This window comes from Salmo trutta, chromosome 34 (genome assembly GCF_901001165.1).
Source record: "Salmo trutta chromosome 34, fSalTru1.1, whole genome shotgun sequence".
Lineage (NCBI taxonomy): Eukaryota > Metazoa > Chordata > Actinopteri > Salmoniformes > Salmonidae > Salmo > Salmo trutta.
In genome coordinates this window covers 41,824,009-41,840,523 of record NC_042990.1, presented here as the reverse complement: position 1 = coordinate 41,840,523, position 16,515 = coordinate 41,824,009, and the positions used below count along the sequence as shown (strand labels likewise).

Sequence of the window (16,515 nt, the reverse complement as noted above, 5' to 3'; positions counted from 1 at the left end):
ATATAACTACAGATATAAAACTAGAGGGCAGAGGAAACTGTGTGAATCAGGCATTCGTGGTATAATTGCTCCAAAGAAACTCAAGCAATGGACATTAGGCCCGTGGAAATCAGTCCTTTGGTGTGATGAGTCCAAATGTGAGATATTTGGTCTCAACCGCCATGTCTTTGATTTGCATTTTGTCATTTAGCAGACGCTCTTATCCAGAGCGACTTACAGTAGTGAATGCATACATTTCCTACATTTTTTTTATTGTACTGGCCCCCCATGGGAATCGAACCCACAACCCTGGCGTTGCACACACCATGCTGGCATTGCAAACACCATGCTCTACCAACTGAGGCACAGGGAAGACCATGTCTGACGCAGAGTAGGTGAACGAATGATCTCCGCATCTGTAGTTCCCACCGTGAATCATGGAGGAGGAGGTGAGATAGTGTGGGGGTTCTTTGCTGGTGACACTGTCTATGATTTATTTATAATTCAAGGCACACTTAACCTGTAAGGACCGACGCCGGAGAAAAAAGGTACAGGGAGTCAATATTTAATAAGGAACAGACATAAAACAAGACAGGCACAGCGTCGGCACATGGGTATAGAAGGACATATGACAATCAATGCTGAAGCAGGGAACAGTGCGGGGGAACTGACAGATATAGGGGAGGTAATGACAGAGGTGATTGAGTCCAGTTAAGTCCAATAATCGCTGATGCGCGTGACGGGGGAAAGACAGATGTGTGTAATGGATGGTGGCAGGAGTGCGTAATGCTGGGGAGACTGGCGCCCTCGAGCGCCAGGGGGAAGAGCGGGAGCAGGCGTGACTTAACCAGCATGGCTACCACAGCATTCTGCAGCGATACGCCATCCCATCTGGTTTGCACTTAGTGGGACTGTCAGTTGTTTTTCAACAGGACAATGACTCAACACACCTCCAGGCTCTGTAAGGGCTATTTGACCAAGAAGGAGAGTGATGGAGTGCTGCATCAGATGACCTGGCCTCCACAATCACCCGACCTCAACCCAATTGAGATGGTTTGGAATGAGTGGACCGCAGAGTAAAGGAAAAGCAGCCAGCAAGTGCTCAGCATATGTGGGAACTCCTTCAAGACTGTCGGGAAAACATTCCTCATGATGTGTGCATTCCTCATGAAGCTGGTTGAAAGAATGCCAAGAGTGTGCAAAGCTGTCATCAAAGGGTGGCTACTTCAAAGAATGTAAAATATTAAATATATTTAGATTTATTTAACACTTGTTTGGTTACTACATGATTCCATGTATGTTATTTTCATAGTTGTGATGGAAATAGTCTATGGAAACGAGCAAACAATATTCCAGAGTTAAGATCATGAAAGTTTCAGGATAACGAGATCCGTTGACACCAATTATCTTGGACCATGAACCAATTGGACTACATTATCTATGGATGTAATATTTCATCATCATTCTTTATCAGACACTGTTTCTATGGTCCCAAGTACCACTTTTCCAGACCATGTTTTCAGATTTGACATTACTGTACACTCACCAGCCACTTTATTAGGTACACCTATCTAGTACTGGGTAGGACCCCTTTTGCCTCCACAACAGCCTGAATTATTCACGGTGTTGTACGTTAAGAGATGCCCTTCTGCACACCACTGTTTTAAATGGCTGTTTTTTGACCTCTATCATTTATAAGGTGTTTTTGACCACAGAACTACATGTGTTTTGTTTATCGCACCATTCTCTGTAAACTCTAGAGACTGTAGTGCGTAAAAATCCCAGGAGGGCAGCTGTTTCTGAGATGGTGGAACCACCAGGTGTGGCACCAACAATCATACCACGGTCAAAGTTGCTTAGATTACTCATCTTGCCCGTTGTAATGTTAGGTCGAACAACAACTAAAGCTCTCTACTCTATATACTCTATATATTGAGTTGCAGGCAGCCACATGATTCGCTGTTCGAAGGAGCAGGATATTTGCGTTAACACGCAGGTGTACCTAATAAAGTGGCCATTGAGTGTATGTATGCAGGCCCTTGGAATCGCTTTTCCAATACTGCCAACTCATTACTGATGATTGATTTCATATTGTGGTCTGAGTATATAGTGAAATGAGTGGTATCCACCTACAACAACATAGCGATAACATGGAGCCGGCAGGTGATCCAGGTCACAATAAAAGTCAAGCAGTGGGAGGAGGAAGATGTGGTGGTCAAAGGAACGGCAGGGGACAAGCATCCCTTGTGAGAGGTGGCCGTGGGCCTCGTTAGAGAGGACGAGCGCCCCTTGTTAGAGGTGGCCGTGGGCCTCGTTAGAGAGGACGAGCACCCCTTCTGAGAGGTGGCCGTGGGCCTCGTTAGAGAGGACGAGCATCCCTTCTGAGAGGTGGCCGTGGGCCTCGTTAGAGAGGACGAGCACCCCTTGTGAGAGGTGGCCGTGGGCCTCGTTAGAGAGGACGAGCACCCCTTCTGAGAGGTGGCCGTGGGCCTCGTTAGAGAGGACGAGCACCCCTTCTGAGAGGTGGTCGTGGGCCTCGTTTGAGAGGTGTGGGGGGAACGTGGTAGAGGACAAGGCCACGGACCAAGACAGCGGCAGCAACAGCAAAGAGTGTCCAATGAAATCCGAGCGATAGTTGTTAACCATGTCGTAAATCACGGCAATGACTGAGGCAGCTACAATGATTCAACCAAACCTCAGAAGATCAACCGTGGCCTCAATCATCAGAACTTTCCTCAATGAGAACCGGTAAGTCTTCAACGTGCACTAAACATTAGGCTACTCTCAATTGTCAAATGTCTGTATACCACATGCCAATGTGTACCACAGAGTAGGTGATGTGACTAAATGTGTTCTTACTGTCATTTTCACAACAGAATTGAGACTAGGACAAATAGGGGAGGCAGAGGCAAAATTCTGATTGACCAACAAGAGCAGGGCTGTGGTCAATTTGGTTCAGGCCAGAAATGATATTCGCTTTACAGAAATTCATCAGCACATCTTGGACAATGACGACATGTGGGAGCCATAAGTTTGCCGACTATTGCACGCATGCTGAAAAGGCACCAGGGGTCTCTAAAACAGCTATACCGTGTACCTTTTGAAAGAAACGCAGACAGAGTGAAGCAACTGAGGACTGAGTGTGTTCAGGTATGTTCAGTTTCAAGATGACTGTTGTGAAAAATTCCCCCAAACATTCTACATCATTAATCAGTAATTCTCTTTCCAAAATGTATTTTTAGAGGATGATGGAGCTGGATGCTGATGAAAACCATCACAAATTCCTATTTTTTGGATGAGGCAGGCTTCAACCTGGCCAAGACAAGGAGGAGAGGTCTGAATTTCATTGGCCAGCGGGCAACCATCCAAGTACCCGGACAACGTGGGTCCAACATCACCATGTGTGCGGCTATATCGGAAGATGGTGTGGTGGGACACAGACCTCCTATTGGATCATATAATGCAGCTCTCCTTGTAACCTTCCTTGATGAGATAAATCAGGTCTATAGAGCTGATGGTGTGACCTATGTTATTGTGTGGGATAATGTCAGGTTCCACCATGCTCAAATGGTGCAAGCGTGGATTCAGGCCCATCCACAATTTACCACCCTGTACTTACCCCCATTCTCTCCTTTCCTAAAACCCGATTGAGGATTTATTTTCTCCACATGGAGGTGGAAGGTATATGATAGGCGCCCTCACGAACAAGCCAACCTTCTCCAGGCTGGATTCGCCCGAAGATTCTTCCCAAGATGTTTGGCTAATGAAAACATCCATTGTGACGTGGATGAGAACCTATGGCCAAATCCACACGACAGGGTTGATGGAAATATAGAAGTACAGAAATCAATCTTTTGTTTTGCTTTTTACAGTAAGCCAGGTGACATTTTACTGTAGTTTTATTAAAAAAATGTGCAGCTAATTATTTTTGCTTTGATTCAAAAGAAACCTATGTTGTGATTTTATTGTATTTCATCAAATAATTTCTGATTTTGTTCAATGATTCCACTGTGTCTGTAGTATTCTCTCTACTAGTCCTTTTACAGTGATGTATTTACTGTGTAGTACCATAATGAAATATGAATCACATATTTTGCACTACAATATTCATGATTGTACGAACAACTACACAGTGAAACTATCGGTATCTTGTGTGTGGGTGATCTAAATGAATGTGGTATTTCATGATGAATGAGTTACTTGAACCAATGATTCTTCAAGTGGAAGGTTTCTTTAAAGATATGAATGCCCAATGCACTGTTTTGATCATTGGACAGCCTGTGTTACAAGTGATGACCATTATGAGTTTTGTGTCTAGAGTTTTTAAAAAATCACCACACGGTTATGAAATTAGCGCCAAAGTGATTGTAGGAAACTGTAACTCAAACGTTGGGCCATATTCACTGTTGCAACCCCTCTCTTCTTCAATCCCCTCGGAGCTATCTAACCTGTGTGTGTGTGTGTGTGTGTGTGTGTGTGTGTGTGTGTGTGTGTGTGTGTGTGTGTGTGTGTGTGTGTGTGTGTATCCTGGAGGGTATAAGGAACTCTGTGGATAATCTAATAGAGAGCATTAACCTGTGTGTCACCTCAACTCCATCTTTTCCACTCCTATCTACTACCCAGAACACCTCTCCTATCTACTACCCAGATATCTACTACCCAGATATCTACTACCCAGATATCTACTACCCAGAACACCTCTCCTATCTACTACCCAGATATCTACTACCCAGATATCTACTACCCAGATATCTACTACCCAGAACACCTCTCCTATCTACTACCCAGATATCTACTACCCAGATATCTACTACCCAGAACACCTCTCCTATCTACTATCCAGATATCTACTACCCAGAACACCTCTCCTATCCACTACCCAGATATCTACTACCCAGAACATCTCTCCTATCCACTACCCAGAACACCTCTCCTATCTACTACCCAGAACACCTCTCCTATCTACTACCCAGAACACCTCTCCTATCCACTACCCAGATATCTACTACCCAGAACATCTCTCCTATCCACTACCCAGAACACCTCTCCTATCTACTACCCAGAACACCTCTCATATTTACTACCCAGAACATCTCTCCTATCTACTACCCAGAACACCTCTCCTATCTACTACCCAGAACACCTCTCCTATCTACTACCCAGAACATCACTCCTATCTGCTACCCAGAACACCTCTCCTGTCTACTACCCAGAACACCTCTCCTGTCTGCTACCCAGAACACCTCTCCTATCTACTACCCAGAACATCACTCCTATCTGCTACCCAGAACACCTCTCCTGTCTGCTACCCAGAACACCTCTCCTGTCTGCTACCCAGAACACCTGCTCTAAGATCTGTGACATGCAATCCTCCCGATGCAGCCAGGTAACCTGAGATCCAAGACAATATTCAACGTTCGTCCAGGTCCCAGGACGTCAGGAGATCACTTCCAAACCCACCACTAGAGGGAAGGGTGAGAGCTATTACCATCAAGCAGGGTTTTGTTTTGTTAGGCCTTTGTGGACATGTATGGCCCTATATCTCTGATTTACTCTGTTACATTCATCTAATAGAGATGGGACTCTATCTCTCTGCTTTACTCTGATACATTCATCTAATAGAGATGGGACTCTATCTCTCTGCTTTACTCTGATACATTCATCTAATAGAGATGGGACTCTATCTCTCTGCTTTACTCTGATACATTCATCTAATAGAGATGGGACTCTATCTCTCTGCTTTACTCTGATACATTCATCTAATAGAGATGGGACTCTATCTCTCTGCTACATTCATCTAATAGAGATGGGACTCTATCCCTCTGCTACATTCATCTAATAGAGATGGGACTCTATCCCTCTGCTACATTCATCTAATAGAGATGGGACTCTATCTCTCTGCTTTACTCTGATACATTCAGACACAATCATTGTACATAGAACAACAGCCATCTAACATTTGACACATCAGCCTGTTTGGGTGGTTAGGCTTTTGCAACACAAAGCCACACAGGCCAGTGGGTCGAGGCCCTAGACGACACACAGAGGCCATGACCATTCTGTCTGCTCGTCACTAAGAGATGGGAGGAAGGTTAATAAATGCCTTGTGGGCAGTGGACTGCCAGTATAGACAGACGAGAGTCAAGTCCAGTTCAGGCCTGTTCAGCAGAGAAACATACAGTATGAACAGATACTGTCACCCACACACACCCACACACCCACACACACACACACACACACACACACACACACACACACACACACACACACACACACACACACACACACACACACACACACACACACACAGAGACACAGAGAGACACAAACAGACACATGAGCAGATAGACCCCCCCCCATACCTCTGCAGATGGGTCGGTCATCGCTCCAGCCTACGTAGCTGTCCGTGACTCTCAGACAGCTGATGCTCTTAGAGCCCTGCAGCTCGTAACCTTCATCACAGGAGAAGTGCACTGTGGCACCTCGCCTGTAGGGGGAGGTAGAGAGACAGAGGGTTATACACAACCATCTCGTAACCCTCATCACAGGAGAAGTGCACTGTGGCACCTCGCCTGTAGGGGGAGGTAGAGAGACAGAGGGTTATACACAACCATCTCGTAACCCTCATCACAGGAGAAGTGCACTGTGGCACCTCGCCTGTAGGGGGAGGTAGAGAGACAGAGGGTTATACACAACCATCTCGTAACCCTCATCACAGGAGAAGTGCACTGTGGCACCTCGCCTGTAGGGGGAGGTAGAGAGACAGAGGGTTATACACAACCATCTCGTAACCTTCACCACTGGAGAAGTGCACTGTGGCACCTCGCCTGTAGGGGGAGGTAGAGAGACAGAGGGTTCTATATACACATAGAGATGGATGTACTGTAACTCTGGTCTAAGCTTTAACCAATGTCTAGGGAAGGAAAAGTACTGTCCTGAAGGGTTGCCTGTATGTACAGGTTTCAGTCCGTTGTTTAACACGTCTTCAAATAATCCCTGAAATAATCACAAACCCGTCCTCTAAAAAGGCTTCCTGCTGTGACCTCCCAGAGCGGTGTTTTGTGGGAAACGGATCGTACCCATTTTGGCTGTGTTAGACGCAGCGACAAACCGGGGACAAGTCACTGATACAGAGAGAGAGAGACACATGTACGTCCCAAATGACACCCTATTCCTTATATAGTGCACTTCTTTTGACACAGGGCCCCATCTCTGATCAAATGTAGTGCACTGTATAGGGAATAGGGTGCCCTTGGAGACACGCCCACTGTAACAGGAGAGCTCCATCTTTTTCCCTTCTAGACCCAACGGAGTATTCCTGAATATTCCTGAATATTCCTTCGTTTTCCTTTGTATTCCTTTGTATTCCTGAGTATTCTTGAGCATTCCTTAGTATTGCTGAGTATTCCTTAGTATTCCTGAGTATTCCTTAATATTCCTGAGTATTCCTTAATATTCCTGAGTATTCCTGAGTATTCCTGAGTATTCCTTAATATTCCTGAATATTCCTTAGTATTCTTGATTATTTCCGATTATTCCCGATTATTCCTTAATATTCCTGAGTATTCCTTAGTATTCCTGAGTATTCCTTAATATTCCTGATTATTCCTTAGTATTCTTGATTATTTCCGATTATTCCCGAGTATTCCTGAGTATTCCTTAGTAATCCTTAGTAATCCTTAGTCACATTCTTGTAAACAAACAATACGTCTTTGTTTTGTCTTCCTCAATACATGTTTGTGTTCAGTACTCTCCCCTCTGTCTCTCCTCTCATTTACCTGAAGTCAGATCCTTTTCTTCTCCCTCGGTCAGGGATCCCCGGGTCTGGACACATGTTATGTCCCTGGGCCACACCCATCTGAGACACTGAGAGAGGGGGATGAGAGAGGGGGATGAGAGGGGGATGAGAGAGGGGGATGAGAGAGGGAAGAGAGGGGGATGAGAGAGGGATGAGAGAGGGATGAGAGAGGGGGATGAGAGAGGGGGATGAGAGGGGGATGAGAGAGGGGGATGAGAGAGGGAAGAGAGGGGGATGAGAGAGGGAAGAGAGGGGGATGAGAGAGGGATGAGAGAGGGGGATGAGAGAGGGATGAGAGAGGGGGATGAGAGAGAGGGATGAGAGGGGGATGAGAGAGGGGGATGAGAGAGGGGGAAGAGAGAGGGGGAAGAGAGGGGATGAGAGGGGGATGAGAGAGGGGGATGAGAGAGGGGGATGAGAGAGGGGGAAGAGAGAGGGATGAGAGGGGGATGAGAGAGGGGGAAGAGAGAGGGATGAGAGGGGGATGAGAGAGGGGGATGAGGGATGAGAGGGGGATGAGAGGGGGATGAGAGAGGGGGATGAGAGAGGGATGAGAGAGGGGGATGAGAGAGGGGGATGAGAGAGGGGGATGAGAGAGGGGGATGAGAGAGAGGAGAGAGGGATGAGAGAGAGGGGGGAGAGGGGGGATGAGAGAGGGATGAGAGAGAGGGATGAGAGAGAGGAGAGAGGGATGAGAGAGAGGGGGGAGAGGGGGGGATGAGAGAGGGATGAGAGAGAGGGATGAGAGAGAGGGATGAGAGAGGGGGATGAGAGGGGATGAGAGGGAGGGATGAGAGAGAGAAAGAGAGGACCGACAGAAGAAATAGAGAGAGAGAGAGAGAGAGAGAGAGTTAGATATTTTTACAGTGAAAATCCAGGTAAATTATCTACATAAGCATTTCAACTAAACCTGATTTTTATTTTATTTTTTAAAACCGATAATGACATACAGTCTACATCCACGAGGAGAGAAGTTTGAGGGTTAACGTGATTGGCATGCACATACATCGATCCCTCCCTCAGTGGATTTCTCAATTCAATCAAACAGAGAGGTGCAGCTACCTATAGCCAGGCTAAACGGCGTTCTACGTGCTCTGACATCCCCTCATTACTACAGCCAGAAGGGATCGACTGGGAACTTTCTTACCTAATATACCTGTAGAGAACAGTCAACACATTCATGACATACCATTTGAAATACACATGTCTGCAGCGTGTGTCATTGGCATAGATTTTATGCCAATGACACACATTTTGTGAAGGTTATAGATTGATAATCCTCTATTGACCATCGTCAACATTATCATTTTATTTTTTCTTTATTTAATTAATAACATATCTACCCATCTCCTCCAATATAACAGCATCCAGCGAAAAACATATCAACAGACTGAGACAGGACGGGGAAGTGACAGAGGGTCGGTGAGCCAGCCAACCCCGGCAGGCCCCTTGACAGACAGGGCGGGGTCAAACGCCCGACAGGTGGGGCCAAATCCAAAGTGACACCGGCTGATTAGCCGAGACTCTGGAGCCTGGCAGGGGGGCTCATGAATATTGATGAGGGGGGGCGGGCAGGCTAGTCATTCTCAAGGGAACGGAGGACTGGTTATAACCAAAGCAGTGGGATGGAGAGAGAGAAAGAGTTCTAGGAGAAGTTTAAAGGAGCAGAGAAGAATGAGAATGAAGAGGAAAATTATTCAAACAGAATAAAGCCGGTCCCATGTGGCTCAGTTGGTAGAGCATGGTGTTTGCAATGCCAGGGTTCTAGGCTCGATTCCCACGGTGGACCAGTACGGAGAAAAAAAAAATGTATGAAATGTATGCATTCACTACTGTAAGTCGCTCTGGCTAAGAGCGTCTGTTAAATGACTAAAATGTAAAATAAAGAGCAGGAGGTGGTAGAGGACTAGAGGAGAGGAGAGGAGAGGAGAGGAGATGGGTATGAGGTGATGGAGGTAGATGACTAGAGGAGATGGGTATGATGAAGGTATAGGACCAGAGGAGATGGAGGTAGAGGAGATGGGTATGAGGTGATAGAGGACTAGAGGAGATGGGTATTAGGTGATGGAGGTAGAGGAGAGAAGATGGGTATTAGGTGATGGAGGTAGAGGAGAGAAGATGGGTATTAGGTGATGGAGGTAGAGGAGAGAAGATGGGTATTAGGTGATGGAGGTAGAGGACCAGAGGAGATGGAGGTAGAGGAGATGGGTATTAGGTGATGGAGGTAGAGGAGATGGGTATTAGGTGATGGAGGTAGATGACTAGAGGAGATGGAGGTAGAGGAGATGGGTATTAGGTGATGGAGGTAGAGGATAGGAGATGGGTATTAGGTGATGGAGGTAGATGACTAGAGGAGATGGGTATGAGGTGATGGAGGTAGAGGAGATGGGTGTGATGAAGGTATAGGACCAGAGGAGATGGAGGTAAAGGAGATGGAGGTAGAGGAGATGGGTATGAGGTGATAGAGGACTAGAGGTGATGGAGGTAGAGGAGATGGGTTTTAGGTGATGGAGGTAGAGGACTAGACGAGCTGGGTATGTGGAGATGGGTATGATGTGGTTGAGGTGATGGAGGTAGAGGAGATGGGTATTAGGTGATTGAGATGGGTATTAGGTGATGGAGGTAAAATAGATGGGCATTAGGTGATGGAGGTAGAGGAGATGGGTATGAGCTGATGGAGGTGGAGGACTAGAGGAGATGGGTATGAGGTGATGGAGGTAGAGGAGATGGGTATGAGGTGATGGAGGTAGATGAGATGGGGATTAGGTGATGGAGGTAGAGGATAAAGAGAAAGAGATGATGGACGGGGCACTCCCTCAGTCCACGTTTCCTGAAGACCATGATCAGCTCCTTTGTTTTGACACTCCTAGGGCCCTCACCTCCTCCCTGTAGGCTCTCGTCATTGTTGGTAATCAGGCCTCCTACTGTTGTGTCGTCTGCAAACTTGATGATTGAAATGGAGGCGTGTGTGCCCACGCAGTCATGGGTGAACATGGAATACAGGAGGGGGATTTGCACGCACCCTTGTGGAGCCCCAGTGTTGAGGATCAGCAAAGTTACAGGTGTTGTTTCCTACCTTAACCACCTGGGGGTGGCCAATCAGGAAGTCCAGGATCCAGTTTCACAGGGCAGGGTTCAGAACCAGGGCCACAAGCTAAATATTGAGCTTGGAGGGTACCATGGTGTTGAAGGCTGAGCTTCAATGAACAGCATTCTTACATAGGTATTCCGCTTGTCCAGATGGGATAGGGCAGTGCGATGGCGATTGCATCATCCGTGGATCTATTGGGGCGGTAAGCAAATTGAAGTGGGTCTAGGTTGTCAGGTAAGGTAGAGGTTATATGATTCTTGACTCGCCTCTCAAAGTACTTCATGATGACAGAAGTGAGTGCCACGGTGCGATAGTCACTTAGTTCAGTTACCTTTGCTGTCTTAGGTACAGGAACGATGGTGGACGTCATGAAGCAAGTGTGGACAGCAGACTGGGATAGGGCGGGATGCCGTCTGGGCCGGCATCCTTGCGAGGGTTAACACGCTTAATGTCTTACTCATGTCGGCCACGGAGAACGAGAGTTCACAGTCCTTGGGAGCAGTCATCAGTGGCGCTGTGTTATCCTCAAAGCAGGAGAAGAAGGTGTTTAGGTTGGCCGGGAGTAAGATGTTGGTGTCGGCGACGTGGCTCGTTTTCTTTTTGTAAACCATGATTGATTGTCTGTCAGCCCTGCCACATACGTCTGCCACTTTGTCTCTGTACTGACGTTCTGCCTGTTTTATTGTCTTACGGAGGGAATAACTGCACTGTTTGTATTCGACCACATTCCCAGTCACCTTGCCGTGGTTAAATGTGGTGGTTTGCGCTTTCAGATTAGTGTGGATAATGTCATCTATCTACAGTTTTTGGTTTGGGTAGGTTTTAATAGTCACAGTGGGAACAACATCCACTATACACTTCCTGATGAACTCAGTTACCGTGTCCGTTTATACATCAATGTTATTCTCAGAGGCTACCCGGAACATATCCCAGTCCGCGAGATCAAAACAATCTTGAGCATGGATTCCGATTTGTCAGGCCAGTGTTGAATAGATCTTACCACGGGTAATTCCTGTTTGAATTTCTGCCTATAGGAAGGGAGGAGCAAAATGGAGTCGTGATCTGATTTGCCGAAGGGAGGGCAGGGGACGGCCTTGTAGGCATCCCGGAAGTTGGAGTAGCAGCGATCGAGTGTTTTAGCTGCGCGGATTCTACAGGCAATGTGTTGATAGAACTTCTGTAGCGTTTTCCTCATATTTGCTTTGTTAAAATCCCCAGCTACAATAAATGTGGTCTCAGGATATGTGGTTTCCAGTTTGCATAAAGTCCAGTGTAGTTCCTTGAGGGCCGTCGTGGTATCGGTTTGAGGGGGAATATTCACGGCTGTGACTATAACCGAAGAGAATACTCTTTGGAAGTAATATAGTCGGCATTTGATTGTGAGGTATTCTAGGTATATCCCAGAGAGAACCATGATTCCGTGAAACAGAGGACGTTACTGTCCCTAATGTCTCTCTGGAAGGAGATCCTCGCCCTGAGCTCGTCTACTTTATTGTCCCAAATGGAACCCTATTCTCCAAATAGTGAGAATGGAATGGAACCCTATTCTCTACACAGTGAGAATGGAATGGAACCCTATTCACTACTTAGTGTACTACATTTGACCAGGACAAACAGAGTTCTTGTCTAAAGTAGTGCACTGCATAGGGAATAAGGTGCTATATGGGATGCACATTAACACCTGCATCTTTAACTCTCTATCTCCTCCCTCTGTTTCTACACCCCTTTACCCCTGTATCCCTCCCTCTGTTTCTACACTCCTTTACTCCTGTATCCGTCCCTCTGTTTCTAGACCCCTTTACCCCTGTATCCCTCCCTCTGTTTCTACACCCCTTTCCCCCTGTATCCCTCCCTCTGTTTCTACACCCCTTTCCCCCTGTATCCCTCCCTCTGTTTCTACACCCCTTTCCCCCTGTATCCCTCCCTCTGTTTCTACATTCGTCATTCGTTTAACCCTCCCCACCCCTGTCAATTGCCACAACTGGGGAGGAGAGAGGAATCTGCTGTGTGACTTTGCAGAGAACCTGTTGCAGAAGATAAGTTGAACGGTGAACTTCAACGAGCGTATAACAATAAGGAACACTTACAGACTGATATCTTGTGGTGATTGTCTTTACTGGGCATCATCTTCACTCCTCTGGACTTCAGTTCTGTCATCTTCTTCACTGTAGAGATCAGAGGATAATGTACAATCAGTACTGTAGAGACCAGAGGATAATGTACAATCAGTACTGTAGAGACCAGAGGATAATGTAAAATCAGTACTGTAGAGACCAGAGGATAATGTACAATCAGTACTGTAGAGACCAGAGGATAATGTACAATCAGTACTGTAGAGACCAGAGGATAATGTACAATCAGGTTAACCTGTACAATCAGTACTGTAGAGACCAGAGGATAATGTACAATCAGGTTAACCTGTTTAATAAGTACTGTAGAGATCAGAGGATAATGTACAGTCAGGTTTAACCTGATAAATCAGTACTGTAGAGACCAGAGGACAATGTAGTCAGCGCTGGGGAGTAAGATCCTATTAGGAACACAATAGGAAGGGGAATAAGATCCTATTACGAACAGGAACACAATAGGAAGGGGAGTAAGATCCTATTAGGAACACAATAGGAAGGGGAATAAGATCCCATTAGAAACACAATAGGAAGGGGAGTAAGATCCTATTAGGAACACAATAGGAAGGGGAATAAGATCCCATTAGGAACACAATAGGAAGGGGAGTAAGATCCCATTAGGAACACAATAGGAAGGGGAGTAAGATCCTATTAGGAACACAATAGGAAGGGGAATAAGATCCCATTAGGAACCCAATAGGAAGGGGAGTAAGATCCCATTAGGAACACAATAGGAAGGGGAATAAGATCCTATTAGGAACATAATAGGAAGGGGAGTAAGATCCTATTAGGAACACAATAGGAAGTGGAATAAGATCCTATTAGGAACACAATAGGAAGGGGAATAAGATCCTATTAGGAACACAAAAAGAAGGGGAATAAGATCCCATTAGGAACACAATAGGAAGGGGAATAAGATCCTATTAGGAACATAATAGGAAGGGGAGTAAGATCCTATTAGGAACACAAAAAGAAGGGGAATAAGATCCCATTAGGAACACAATAGGAAGGGGAATAAGATCCTATTAGGAACAGGAACACAATAGGAAGGGGAGTAAGATGCTATTAGGAACACAATAGGAAGGGGAATAAGATCCCATTAGAAACATAATAGGAAGGGGAGTAAGATCCTATTAGGAACACAATAGGAAGGGAAATAAGATCCTATTAGGAACACAATAGGAAGGGGAATAAGATCCTATTAGGAACACAATAGGAAGGGGAGTAAGATCCTATTAGGAACACAATAGGAAGGGGAATAAGATCCTATTAGGAACACAATAGGAAGGGGAATAAGATCCTATTAGGAACAGGAACACAATAGGAAGGGGAGTAAGATCCTATTAGGAACACAATAGGAAGGGGAATAAGATCCCATTAGGAACACAATAGGAAGGGGAATAAGATCTCATTAGGAACATAATAGGAAGGGGAGTAAGATCCCATTAGGAACACAATAGGAAGGGGAATAAGATCCCATTAGGAACACAATAGGAAGGGGAGTAAGATCCCATTAGGAACACAATAGGAAGGGGAGTAAGATCCTATTAGGAACATAATAGGAAGGGGAGTAAGATCCTATTAGGAACACAATAGGAAGTGGAATAAGATCCTATTAGGAACACAAAAAGAAGGGGAATAAGATCCCATTAGGAACACAATAGGAAGGGGAATAAGATCCTATTAGGAACATAATAGGAAGGGGAGTAAGATCCTATTAGGAACACAAAAAGAAGGGGAATAAGATCCCATTAGGAACACAATAGGAAGGGGAATAAGATCCTATTAGGAACAGGAACACAATAGGAAGGGGAGTAAGATGCTATTAGGAACACAATAGGAAGGGGAATAAGATCCCATTAGAAACATAATAGGAAGGGGAGTAAGATCCTATTAGGAACACAATAGGAAGGGGAATAAGATCCTATTAGGAACACAATAGGAAGGGGAGTAAGATCCTATTAGGAACACAATAGGAAGGGGAATAAGATCCTATTAGGAACACAATAGGAAGGGGAATAAGATCCTATTAGGAACACAATAGGAAGGGGAATAAGATCCCATTAGGAACAGGAACACAATAGGAAGGGGAGTAAGATCCTATTAGGAACACAATAGGAAGGGGAATAAGATCCCATTAGGAACACAATAGGAAGGGGAATAAGATCTCATTAGGAACATAATAGGAAGGGGAGTAAGATCCCATTAGGAACACAATAGGAAGGGGAATAAGATCCCATTAGGAACACAATAGGAAGGGGAATAAGATCCCATTAGGAACACAGTAGGAAGGGGAGTGTGATGTGTTATTTTTTCATACCACTTTAAATAAACCACTCTTGTGACATTTTATCTGAGTCATCTGTAACTTTATAGAGTTAGTCCCCTTGGCACGCAACCTCCAATTTACTCCTGACATGTCTTGATTTCCTGCATGGATTCTGCAGGCAGTGTTTGTTTCCACACTAAACTGATATGTAATGGAAAACATTTGAATGTGATGTGAATAAAATAAACGATATTTACTTTTAGACTGTTTATGGGTGGTCCATTAGGGTAAATGCAGAGTGGGCGCAATGAACTGTTGATATCCTAATTAGATTTACATTTTTTACATTTTTTGTCATTTAGCAGACACACTTATCCAGAGCGACTTACAGTAGTGAATGTTATACATTTCATACATTTAAAAAAAAAACAATTTTGGGAATCAAACCCACAACCCTGGCGTTGCACACACCATGCTCTACTACCTGAGCCAGAGGGAAGGCCTAGTAAGATCCAACGATACAACGTTAGTATTTAACATTTTGATAAGGAACTCCCCCACTAGCTGCTGCTAACATACCAGATACTCTTCCTGGGGTACAATGACATTACATATATGTGTTCAGTCTTAATTAAATACATTTCAAATTCAGAATTGTAGGGTTTGTCAGATGCATGTTTATTCAAATATTTGACGAACACACTCATCATTCTCGCAAACACAAATTATACTTGATTACTTAATCCTTTCGACAACAGCTTCTTGTTCAATTTTGGCAAAAGTGTTTATTTCTACTCAAACTGTTTTAAATAAAACAAATGTCTGAATCTCATGTCGAAATAATCTCTCTCTGTTTTTAGGAACAACTACAACAACAAAGATTCTTTCTTCATATGTAACCGCTGTTAACCGGGTAGCTAGTTAACCGGGTAGCTAGTTAACCGGGCAGCTAGTTAACCGGGCAGCTAGTTAACCGGGTAGCTAGTTAACCGGATAGCTAGTTAACCGGGTAGCTAGTTAATGGCTAGCTAGTTAACCGGGTAGCTAGTTAACCGGGTAGCTAGTTAACCGGGTAGCTAGTTAACCGGGTAGCTAGTTAACCGGGTAGCTAGTCAACCGGGTAGCTAGTCAACCGGGTAGCTAGTCAACCGGGTAGCTAGTTAATGGCTAGCTAGTTAACCGGGTAGCTAGTTAACCGGGTAGCTAGTTAACCGGGTAGCTAGTTAACCGGGTAGCTAGTTAACCAGGTAGC

The 16,515-nt window shown here is 45.1% G+C and overlaps 1 protein-coding gene across 1 annotated transcript in view; it reads right to left on the bottom strand.

The window, feature by feature from the left end:
- The window catches only part of LOC115173255 (CUB and sushi domain-containing protein 2), a gene marked incomplete in the record, with an annotated part of 501,741 nt that overhangs the window by 371,643 nt on the left and 113,583 nt on the right, over nt 1-16,515 (bottom strand). The window contains 3 exon segments of the mRNA XM_029731172.1: nt 6,342-6,466; nt 7,758-7,845; nt 12,956-13,033. Coding sequence (XP_029587032.1) covers nt 6,342-6,466; nt 7,758-7,845; nt 12,956-13,033 — 291 coding nt within the window.